At 39.1% G+C, this 13,068-nt stretch overlaps 1 protein-coding gene across 2 annotated transcripts in view; it reads right to left on the reverse strand.

Annotated features, from left to right (window-relative positions):
• LOC139473358 (autophagy-related protein 9A-like) overlaps window positions 1–13,068 on the reverse strand; it is a 314,783-nt gene that overhangs the window by 113,849 nt on the left and 187,866 nt on the right. For both annotated transcript variants that reach the window (XM_071255894.1, XM_071255893.1), the window contains one exon: window positions 8,498–8,538. In XM_071255894.1, the coding sequence (XP_071111995.1) occupies window positions 8,498–8,538 (41 nt within the window). The remainder of the gene's footprint in view (window positions 1–8,497; window positions 8,539–13,068) is intronic.

Here is a 13,068-nt window from a genome sequence, read left to right on the forward strand (position 1 = left end):
TGAGTTTTCAACATTTAGCCTTGATATTCTCACACAGTTGCCTAAGCAGATTATAAGAAAGCATAATATTGGCCAATAGTGGTTTGACCTTTTAGGATATAGCCCACAAGTGGGATTCCTCTGGTATCCCAGAAAATCTTGTCAGCTGATGGAACAGACCTTGCCTTCTTCTTCTGAGGAGATGTTAGATGTTTCCACTCTGTTTGTTGTTTTGTCTCTGGATGAAAGTGGTGAACTCAAGAATCATCCATGGTTACAAATCATACAAAATATGAGCTGAGTCTGCTTCAAAGCTCATGAGAGAACCTGGAAAGTTTCTAAACATGTGTCAGAAGCCTTAGAACCCAGCATGCTGAAACCTTTGTCATGGCCAGTTCAATCCTCAGAATGTTTTCAACTCTCTAGTAAGAGATGCATAGTGTATTAGTCATGTGATGTGTAGTGAGTCATTGATCATCCATAATCATCTCATCTAATTATCAACATTTTCTATTGTAGTGGAAGTTGAAGGTCTTCCTCATCTTGGATTGTCGTCAAGGCTCTCTTCCTCTCTTTACTCTGCTAACTGCCCCTCAACAGTGGCAAGGAAGGACCATCATACCCTTAAGTTGACACCATGTCTGCATGGATGGCTGTTGGAGTCATTGCCTGTAGGCAATTTTGTCCATTTTCATCAACTGAGAATATTTATTCACTTTGAGGCCTGCAGGATTTGGCCCTCATAATCTAATTTATGAACTAAACTATTCCCAGATGATTTATAAACACAAGAGTATATCTGATCCCAGATGATCTAAAGCACAAGTACACTGAGGTGTATCGATACTTTGGAAGAGGCCACATGAGACTCAATTGGGGATAAAGGGCTAATTTCAGGGAATGCTAAATTAATCAACTCTACTCAGCTTAAGCAGGTTAAATTGAAAACTTAAATAAACCTTTCATATGAATTTATTTTACGCTGGACAACTACAGTGCCCCAACTCTTTGACTAGAATTAAGAATTTTTATTTCCTTCTCCATTGAACTGAGAAGTAAGGATTTATAAATAAAACAGTATAAATGTATGTATATATACACAAAGCAGCATAAGATAAAAAAATGAAATCATATAAAAAATAAAAATAAAAATAAAATCCTATCAATACAAAAACAGAATATAGTTGCAAAGCAGCAATGGCGGGCTCCAAGTTACACTGTGCACAAACGTCCATGTTCGAATCCTTAAAGGGTTTCCTTGTACCAAATCCGTCAAATGTAGGCACAACTTGCAGGGTATTGCCGCTACGAAATTGGCGTGTACTAAGTCTGTTCTAAACCCATTTCCGACATCAAACATGTTCGAATCCTCAAAGGGTTTGTTTGTACCAACTCTGTCAAAAGATAGTCACCGTTTGCAGGATATTGGCGTGTTCAAGGGGTGTCCCAAATTTTAATCAAATATTACCACCAAGTGTTGTTACTTTTTCCATGCACCCAAGAACAGAAAATAAGATGCATATGATACACTAACTTCATGTAAACTTGCAATAGTTTCTGTCAACAAGATAACAAGATTTGATCGTTAAAGTAAAATGTCGGTAATTTTTTTTATCAAAATCAAAATCCAATACAACCGCAACTAAAATAGATATCCAAAAACGGCTATTAGAGTTTGCTGTGTTGTGTGTGGAGACAATTCTCCGAAAATTTGGAAGCATTTCATGCAGTGGACTCGGAGTTGTTTGCGTTTGAACACAGGTACCCAAAATACACTGTGAAAACCTTGAATCTAATATGGCTGCCAAACCAAGTGACCAATGACCAAAGTAAAAGAACAAAAAATGTCAAGCAGCTCAAGCAGCAGATACATGCAAGTTTTCAAAGTAATCAGATAAGCGGTTGCGGAGCAAAAGGGCGAAATACATCTTTAAAAAAGTCTTGATTTTTAGTTATCTGCCCTTGGCCTTCGGGCCTACGGCCTTGGGTGTTTGGCGGGCACTAGTACCCAACGGTCTTCATACACACACAAAATTTGAACAAAATCGAGCCAGTGGTTATTTTGCTAGCTCCGATACAAAAATCGGCGGAATAATAATAATATTAAATCAAACGATAACACTGGGGCTCTTTAGCCTTTCGGCTTGGTGACTCTTTAACAGGCTGTAACTTCTTTGTCAATTGGGCTCCAGTCAAACGGATTAGCGTTCTGCGTTTGTCCGGGCCCCGGGTTCCTGTCGCATTGCTGAGATAAAGTGCTAAACTTGTTTCCGACCTCGTTCATATTCGAATCCTCAAAGGGTTTACCTGTACCAACGCCATCAAATGTAAGGAACCTCTTGTGAGACATCACCACTACTAAACTGACATGTGCCTGGGTGTCCCAGGATGTTTTAACCAATTTCCAACTTCGACAATGTTCGAATCCTCAAATGGTTTGCTTGTACCAACGCCATCAAATGTAAGGAACCGCTTGTGAGACATCACCACACGTGTCCCAGTGTGTTCTTAACCTATGTTTGACTTCGACCATGTTCGAATCCGCATATGGTTTGCTTGTACCAACGCTATCAAATGTAATGAACCGTTTGTGAGACATCACCACAAGTGTCCCAGTGTGTTCTTAACCCATGTTTGACTTCGACCATGTTCGAATCCCCGAATGGTTTTGTTGTACCAATGCCGATAAATGTAATAAACCGCTTGTGAAACATCATGACATGTGTCCCAGTGTATTCTTAACCCAAGTTTGACTTCGACCATGTTCGAATCCGCACATGGTTTGGTTGTACCAACTCCGTCAAATGATAGTCACTGTTTGCAGGACATTGCCGCTACCAAATTGGCGTGTGCCACAGTTGCCCATATTCTAATCCGCAAATGGTTTGCTTTTAACAACGCCATCAAAAATAAGGTACCGTAGTAATTGGCAATTGAGAAATGAAGAATCAAGTCAGCAAGTCTGACCACCCGATCCGATTAGTCGCCTCCTGTGACAAGCATACATGTAGTTGCCTCTTAAGACAAGCATCGGTTGAAAAAGGCCAATTCTAACTCAGGTCGTCAAGGGTAGTACACATAATATTGAACAAGAAGTGGAGAACGCTTTAGTATCGGCAAAGCCAGTGAATGGGGGTTTATAGTAGATTTATGAGGCGCTTCCTTCAGTATTTGTACTCAAGTCAATTTGTACTCAATATTTTTTACTTAAATCAAGTAATACCACCAAGCGGTGGTGCTTTCAGTATGCAACCCAGAAAAAAATGAGGTACATATAGTATCAAAACTTCATGCAAACTTTCAATTTCTGTGGAGAACCTTACAAAATATGATCTTTAAAGTAAAATTTCGGTGAATTTTTTTATCAAAATCAAAATCCAATATGGCCGCAACTGAAAAAGATATCGAAAAATGGCTATGCTAATTTGTTGTGTTCTGTATGGAGACAATTCTCAGAAAGTTTGAATGCATTTCATGCAGTGGATTCAGAGGAGATAGTATTTGAAGACAGGTGCCCAAAAAACCCTGTGAAAACCTTGAATCCAATATGGCTGCCAAAACACGTGATCAATGACCAAAGTCAAAGAACAAAAAATATCAAAGAAGTGAAGCAGCAGATACATGCAAGGTTTGAAAGTAAACGGACAAACGGTTGTGGAGCAGCAGGGCAAAATATATCGTCAAAAAATACTTGTTTTTCAGTTATGTGCCCTTGGCCTTTGGGCCTATGGCCTTGGATTTTTGGCGGGCACTAGTACCCAACGGTCCACATACACATACAAAATTTGAACACAATCAGGACAGTGGTTATTTTGGTAGGCCTGGTACAGAAATCGGCGGAATAATAAATAATAATAATAATAAATAATGATAATAAATCGAACGATTACAATAGGGCTCTACAGCCTTTCGGCTTGGAGCCCTAAATATAATAAATACTAAAAACTCACAATAGACATGTGTACCCTACTCACACACGATTCCCAAAGAGGGGCAGGTCAGCTACAGCAGAGGGCGACCTCTTAATCACCTAAAGCAACAACAACAAGAGTCATGGTCATATCATTGTCACAATGGTGAAAGCACTTGCTGCTGTCAGATATTTACTGAATATACGCGGAGGTAGCTCTGCTTTCCAAGCTAGCAAAAAGTTCAAGGATAACAGGCAGAAAGATGACACAACATATTGGAGATGCACAGTTCAGCACTGCTGAGGAACAATCCAGACCTCCAATAATCTTCTGCTGAAAGTTGGACCTACCGCACACAACCATGAACTTCTACCCCTCATCGATGATGTAGATGTGTTCAAGGCGACACTACAGTAGAGGTCGAGAACAGACTATGCCCATCCCTACCATCACTGATGATGAGCTGTCCGTCCAAAGGAAGAATGCTGATCTGATACCAATGCAATCCCTGATGTAGAGAGAGGCAAAAAACTTGTCCAAAGCTACCTAAGACAAGACAGTCTATTGAACTGGAGGGCGACAACAACTAAAAGATTCTCCTCTTCACCACAAGAGAAAACCTTGAACACTTCTGCGATGCTGATGTAGTATAAGCTGATGGAACATACTATTCCTCTTCCAAACTCTTTCTGCAAGTCTACACCCTCCACACCAAGATACAAGGACTAAAATTAATGTACCAACTTGTTTACTGTCTGCCCTGAAACAAGACCAAGGCGAACAACACCAGGACATTTGAGCTGATTCAACAAGAAGCAGAGCAACACTGTCTACTTCTCCAACCACAAGTGTTTCAGAAGGCTGCTGCACATGCTGCATCTGCTGTGTTCGACAGAGTACAGATCCGCGGATGCTATTTCTCACAATATGGAGAAGGATGCAACATTTAGGACTTGTATACAAGGAGGACCCAGAGTTACGCAAACTAGCAGCTAGAGCGAAGGCCCTTCCTCTTGTTCCACTGGACCAGGAAGACAAAGCGTTGTTGGATGCCATAGTTACAGTCTTCGAGAAGAAGCTGTTACTCGATTCATGGAGTGAATGACCTGGGTGGAGGTCGCAGTGTGGGACAAACGTAACTGAAACCATTTTGCCAATAATGGGCACAGTAGGAACAACAACGTAGAGGGTTTGGCAGTACAAGCTTCATTCAATCTCCAAATGCCATCCAAACATATTTGACTTTGTTAGACTAATCAAACGTGAACAGTCAAAAGCTGAGGTGAGATTGGCCCAGCAGAGTGTGAATGTGAGAGTGTGAATTATGAGGATAATGAGGTACATCGACTTACTACTTACTTATATTGGAGATTTTACGTGCGCTTTCCGACTTCAGCGTATTTCGCACACAGGCCCGGCCAAGCCATTTAATGTGTTTCCGAAAAGGGGGAAAAGTTGTTTGGCAATCCAGTAAGGGTGTTTTAGTGGTTGCTTATATAGAATTTTGGTAATTTTGAACGAACTAAGGGACCTGAGAATGGAAGTTTGTTAGTTTGATTATGTGGTCTGGTTTTGGTAGTTTATTGGGGTTTTAAATGTGATTTATTGGTCCTGTTTTGATTAAGTATATGCCTAAGGCTTTGAATTTTTCTATTTTATTTTGTGGGTTTAGGATTGCTTCTAGAGTAAGAGCCTTATTTAGATTTAAGGTGGTTTGCAGTGTAGTTCGGTGTGTTAGGTAGTGGGTGCAGTGTATGAGTGCGTGTTCTGGGGTTTCTTGTTGTTTGCAATGTGGGCAGGTTCCTGTTGCATGTTTTCTTATTATTTTGAGGTGGTTATTTAGGTTGGTATGTCCTGTTTGGAGTTTAGTAATTACTCTGTCGATTTTTTTGGACGGATGTAGAATTTTTGGTTTGGTTAGGGTTTTTTTAAGAACCTTTTTGATTTGGCTATTTGAGTTTTGATATAGGTTATGCCATTTTTTGGTGATTTTTTGTTTGTTATCACTTTTAATTTCTGTTTTGGAGATGGGTTGGTTTAAGCTTATTTCTGGGATTTTAAGGGATAGTTTAGCTGCTTTATCAGCGTTTTCATTGCCGTATATTCCTACGTGGGCGGGGATCCAAATGAATACTATTTGTTTGCCTGCCTTAGTTAAATCGTTTGAGCTTTTTAGTATCTGATTTATTAGTTGAGGGCGGTTTTTAGTGTTTTTATTTTGGAGGGCTTGTAGTCCACTGAGCGAGTCGGTAAGTATTAGGATTCTTTGTTGTTTTTTAGATTGTTGATTATGAAGGGCTGAGGCCATGCCCATTAGTTCGGCCGTGAATATTGATTGATTGTTTGGGAGTCGGTAGGATTGTGTGGCTTTAGTTGGTTGTGTGATGTGGACTCCGAAACCTGTGTGTTTGGAGATTGGATCTGAGGATCCGTCTGTGTAAATGTGACACCAATTTGGCCAATTTTTATGTATGTATGCTAGTGTGGTGGTTTGGGCTATGTTTGGGTCGGGGTTTTTTTTTATTGTGCTAGCTAGTGTTATGTCTATTTTAGGTGTTTTAAGTTTTGGGGTGAGGATATTTGATTTTTTACAGTTTTGTTTAAGATTGTTTATTTGGTGTTCATTTAAGTAATTGGTTATTCTTTGGGATATTGAAGTAAGTAGAGGGTGTTTTCGAGCTTGGGCTTGGTTTTTTGGGCTTATATTTTTGTTTATTAGGCTTTGAATTAGGGGGTTGGATTGAGACGCGGACCAGAAATTTAGGGTTAATTGTTCCCTACGTAGACTTAGTGGCATTTCTCCTGTTAAGGCCTGGAGTGAAGTGTAGGAGGTGCCATGTTGAGTGCGTGTTATTAGTTTGAGAGCCTGATATTGGATTGAGTCTAGTTTTTTGCTTAGGGATTGGTTTAGGGTGTCGTATAAGGCACATCCGTAGTCTATTTTAGATCTAATTAGTGATATATAGAGTGAGAGGAGGGTGTCTTTGGAGGCCCCCCAGTTTGAGCCAGTGAGGCATCTTAGCGTATTTAGATCTTTGCTACATTTAGTTAGTAGATCATTTATGTGAGCGTCCCAGGAGAGATGTTCATCGAAAATTAGTCCTAAGAATTTGGTTTGTTTTAGGAATTGGATTGGTTTGTTGTTTAGCTGGAGTTTTGGGGAGGCGGGTTTCATGTTTTTGTGTTTAAATACTATTCCTGTAGTTTTTTCCGAGTTAAGGAAGAAGCCCCATTTGTCAGCCCATTGCTGTATTTTGTTTAGAGATTTTTGAAGCAGGTTTTGGGCCATTTTAATGCTTTTTGTGCGGATCCAGAGGGCTCCATCATCCGCGAATTTAGATGTGTTTATTTTAGGGGATAGGCCCTCGAATAGATCATTTATCATTATATTGAAGAGTGTGGGGCTGAGGATACTGCCCTGGGGAGTGCCATTTTCTAGGGGACATTGGTCCGATAGCGTTTGGTCTATACCCGTGGTTATTTTACAATTGTTTAGGAAGTCTTGGATGTAGTTTATCATTTGACCTTTGAGTCCTATTTTTTTTTCTTTCAGTGTAGATAATCTTCATTGTGTTACAACTGCAGACAGAAACTGTTGATCATGTCCGGTCAAAATTTAAGAATGTCCGGACAATACTTTTTAAAATGTCTGGACAGAAAGATTTAAATGTTCGGTAAGCAATATTTTAAACCGGACATTTGAAATTCCCAATCGGACATGTCCGGCGCATATGACGATTTCCGGACCCCTGGTTACAAGTCATAATTGTGGTGACAATGGTATTAATCATTGATATTTATATATTTATTTGTTGATATGAATTGATATTCTTATTGTTGTACATGTACATATCATGTAATAAACTATCAAACAAAGTTTGCAATTCTCTTCAAGCATGAAAGTTTGCTCTTTGAATTGATTTTGAACCTGATCACCCCTCAAATGCGAATGAATTGACTTAGCCCATTTAACAACCCATTCCCACAAGACCTAAATAACAAGATGTCACTATGGATGCCATGTGACTTAATTGATTTTTGGTACTTTGGGTTTAAAAATTCGATCAAGTGGGATGACATCTTGTAGACATATGCTGCCTGGTTGTGTATTTGGTTCAAGTGCAGCCTGTAGGCAGGGAAAATATTGCACTTTATACATGCAAACGGTTAAGGGCGTACTCTATATCCTTTGCAGTTAGGCTCAGAACTTTTCAGTCACCCCTCGTACTTACTTCAAATCAAATTTCATAATGATTAAATGGGTACATTTTAAAATTGAATTATGTGAACATGTATTGGAGACACCATTGCTGGGATCTTATACACAAAATGTAAGTTTCATCAAACCACCCAACTGTACATGGCACAGTTAAGCTCGCATGAACATGTGGAAACTCAAATGTGCAAAAGCAAAGATATGACAGTGACTAACTTTGATTCATGTAAAACTGATCTGGCAAAACAAATACCATAAGACAAGACCAGATAATAATTGTTCAGTCACATATGAACCAGAGGAAGACACTTTCCCCATACACAGGCAATGTCATGCTTGATTTCTATTCAACGGTGTGTGCTTACACTATTCACTTAATTATCTAACTCACCTCATCTGGAATAAGAGCGCTACATACTGTCACAATCAGACCTGCAAAACAAAGAAAATTTATTTTGTCAGAACGGCAAGAATTCCTATGGTAATGTACACCTTGACATGGATACAAACCCAACAGATATGTGTAATTCTATTTTTGTATAATAAGAAGATAAAGAAGGCATTCTAAGGAAATTCTCTTTTGTATTGTAGATGTTGCACCTTTTTACTGGTGTGCATATTTTGCTATTTGATTGTCTATTGTTCATTCAATGTCCATGTGCAGGGATTCATTAGATTATACTTTCTGGCTCCAGTATGTTATTAACCTCTCATGAGTGTATGGTCATAGCACCCTGACTGATTCTGTGCCGTGGTGCTGCAGTATGTTGGTACCAGTGACTTACTTCAGCTCACCTAACAAGAGCCAAATGTAAATCTCAACATTTACTATGCCACAGCCATCTTTTTGAACTATCATGGTGTAACATTTATACTAAGTTTTATCCACAGCAAGTGCTTTTATAAGTTATCATGGTGTAACATTTTAAAAAAAAATCATATAATTATAGAACGGCAAGTAATATATATTAGGAGCCAGGGGAAATGCAGATACAAAATATTAGTAATAACTTTTAGATAATTACTAGCCTAAGGTAACAAGAACCCATCTCCCAGACATACTATTCAATAAGACAAAAGCCCACACGCCATTGTGTCTTAACATATTCCTTTTATTGTTCTAATTTTAGTTACATACATACAGAAGCAAGATGTTATGCAGTAGGGGTTTGACGCTCAGACTATGGAGACCTCTCACCCATGGTCCAGAGGATTGTACAGACTCTCTTTGGCATCCCCAGCTATATTTAAGATTTTGTTCTGTTCTTGTAAATAGAATTGTAATTAGTCGCTTGTGACTCTGGCTCTTTGCTGTAATTCCCCACAAAAACCAGCAAGCCATTTGGAAGGTTTTGAACAACAGATCCATAATAGCTTGCACATGCCTGTTACAAGATCCTCTTCTCACAATATTCCATTACAACAAATTCAAATGACCCAAACGGCTCCTCTTCTGAGAAGCCAGAAAGGCAGAAATAATGAGCATATTAAAGTTAATCAGATTTATATACGGAACAAAGAAAAGGGTTCATCAGTAATATATTCCTATGTTTATAGATTTCAGCTTATTGTTGGGTTCAGTTGTGCTTGGTGACAGAATGAAGTCTTTGTTAACACTTTTTTAAACACATTTTTACAAACATTTTAGAAACCTGTACCTCCACTGTTCTGGTATCAGCTCAAATAGGTCTTTACAAAAATAATAAATCAATTCTTATCTGCCAAATCTATGGTTTTACCAGATGCATAATGTTGAGATTTTGTATTGTTGTATAAATTTTCACCCACTTGTTGAGCCCTACTTCAAACTAATAAACATGAAAGGTGTGTTGCTGATGAATGAATGATGAATCTATAAATATGTCTTTTTTTCAGTAACTTGTGTATATTATATATTCACTAGAAGTATTTTACAAGGTCTTGTGTGATATTACTTGATTTAATATGTTATTAAATAATGAAAGCATATTAGAACAAAGGAAACTGGCACAATTTGTAAAAGAAATCCTTTAAAATTTGTATAAAAAGTATGAATATATATGTTGCAGATAAACATATACCTGATGCACGACTCTCTCATGCCTCGTGTCACATCACATATCTTTTCTTCAACCTTCAATATGTCATAGCTATGACCTTGAAGTGAAATTTAGTAAAATCTAAATATTTTTTACATTTGTATGCAGAGGGTGATTGTGTTGTGGCTGACTTCAACCTGTGGTGTCGTCGATACCAGTATGAAGAGGCGGTGACATTGTCCGCGTCTATTCTTGGAGCATCTAATAAAACATTGCAGCGCCCTTACTGGACATAGCAGGACTTCCTGTTCATCCTCAGGCCCCGGAGCGGAATGAGGAAGGATCTGTCGGGCTGTCCGGGGAATTGATTCTTGGCTATGAAGTCCCAGCACAGCACAGTCCTAAGATGAACAACTCCATGCACTCCTTGCTCAAAACAGACACATGTAACATCTAGTGCATTGAGTTTGCATACTCGCGGCACTGAAGCTAGAGCCAATAGGAAGACCCTCTTTTTAGTGAGGTTATAATATGGCATGGAATGGTATAGTATGGCGTGCCTCTCTTAGTGCAAGGACCACGTTCAGATCCCAAGCTAGGGGTCGAAACTTAGTCTTTTGGTCTACCAGTCGGTAGGAGCAAAGAAAAGCTTGAGGTTCCAGGATCTTAGTCAATTTCCAATCTTCTTGAACTGCCAAGACAGAGTTGAGGGACACAAGGTAGGTTGTGATGGTGCTTACCCTTCAGATGACGCTTGTGGCACAAAAACAGAAGAAACTAGAAAGTGTTTTTACTCGTAAAAACATATGTCTCCCCCCACTCCCCTAACCCCCATACATTCGTTTACTTCACGTTAAACCCCATCTCTTCATTCCCACCCTCCATTACTAAATAACAGAGACAAAAATAGAACTCCTAGAAATTTCAAACAACTAATGGGCACCACTTCAGTGCTGGGTTAATGTGTATACAAAGTTTCGCGAAAAAATATTAAACGGTTTCTGAGTAATGGTCAGGAAACAAAGCTTACCCCCATTCAGAGCCTATGTTCAACTTATCTCCATGGAAACGAGAAAAAATAAAAATGTCAAAAATCTCTAAATAGCAAAAGGCACCACTTCAGTGCTTGGTTAATGTGTATACAAAGTTTCGCAAAAAAATATTAAACGGTTTCCGAATTATGGTCCGGAAACCAAGCTTACCCCCATTCAGAGTCTATGTTCAACTTATCTCCATGGAAACGAGAAAAAATAAAAATGTCAAAAATCTCTAAATAGCAAAAGGCACCACTTCAGTGCTGGGTTAATGTGTGTACAGAGTTTCGCGAAAAAATATTAAACGGTTTCCGAGTTATGGTCCGGAAACAAAGCTTACCCCCATTCAGAGTCTATGTTCAAGTTATCTCCATGGAAACGAGAAAAAATAAAAATGTCAAAAATCTCTAAATAGCAAAAGGCACCACTTCCATTCTGGGGGAGACATAATTCGGCCTCTAGCCCTGTCTGGAGTCTGATGGAGCCATTTGCTTTGAGGTTTGATCAGCAGATTTGCCAGTCTTGGGAGTTTTGCCAGTCACCAAGGCGCGACCAAACTCTAGGTCGATCTGATCTTCTGAAGGACCCTGGGAAGGAGTACTGGCGGGGAAACTGTTACACTTTAAATGCTTCCTAGGCGACATTGAAAGCAATGACTGCCAATGCCGGTGGGTCTAGTACCAGTGATATGAAGGTCCGGACCTGGTAGTTCTGGCTGGTTGCAAACAGGTCCATGTTGGGGTGGCTGAGGCTCTGGCAGACAATAGCCTAGGCATCCAGAAGGAGTTTCCACTCTGTGGGAGCTATCTTGTCTGGTCTGGAGAGGGTCGTCGCAAGAATGTCGCTACGACCTGGGATGTGTTGGACCTGAAACTGGAATTTCAATTGATCGTCTAGGCGGAAGAACCGGAACGTTTGTTGTGGGAGTGGGTCATCCGGGATTGTGGAGGCACCAGACAACGGTGATGTTTTCCGTTGATATTGGTTGAGTCCTTCATGGGGACAAGGAATATTGGTGAATAGAAACCTGGTGTTAAGGCTATGGAGTGGACAATCTCTATGGCCTCTTTGACCAGCAAGTATGTCAATGTTGGAGCACAGTAGCTGCTGTTGAGTAGGGGGGTAAGCATCTACTATGGGTCACAACGTCGGGGTTGGTCGTCTCTCAGAGTGAGTTGATACCCTTGGTGCAGAATGTTTTAAACGTATGTGTCCCCAAAGACATAATCAAATGCCATAAAAACTGTCATAGATAATTTGTTCAATTTACCTATGGTCATTTCTTTTGAGTCGCAAGACACGGTAGGCCGGTTGACTTCAAAATAGTATATAATTTTAAGGAACCTACCTGTTATATTATATATTTAATAAATCTATCACATTTCACAATGTCTGAAATATGAATAACATTTCAATTTATCATTATTATTGATAAATTATTCAATATTTAAAGCAATGTTATTGAAAATAAAATTCTCGGACACACACTTGACAACAGGTCCACATCGAACATGTCAAAGAGCAATATAAAGATGTTTTAAACAAATCTTTGAATATATTATACAAAGTAATAATTAAAATCAACAAAAATATATCTTTAAGTTGTCAAACTTAGTTATTATTTTCATTTTTTCGTGCGATCTCGGGTAATGTAAGTCAAATAAAATCTCGGCTTTCATCGCCTCAATTTCTCAGCTCGGACATGATGTTAAATGCAAAAATATATGCATGAAAAATGTTTGTCACAGCTTGTAACCTATAACAATACATCCAGGAAGTTCCATATTTTTAATATAGATTGCAATTTCCTGCTTAATACGTTCAGAATAACATGATTTAACAAAAATCTTTCGTCAAATTCTGACATGAGGACGGTACCATAGCTGTAATTTGATTGGCTGACTTAGATC

The sequence above is a fragment of the Haliotis cracherodii genome, unplaced genomic scaffold, assembly GCF_022045235.1.
Source record: "Haliotis cracherodii isolate W230 unplaced genomic scaffold, xgHalCrac1.p SCAF_28, whole genome shotgun sequence".
NCBI classification, from domain to species: domain Eukaryota; kingdom Metazoa; phylum Mollusca; class Gastropoda; order Lepetellida; family Haliotidae; genus Haliotis; species Haliotis cracherodii.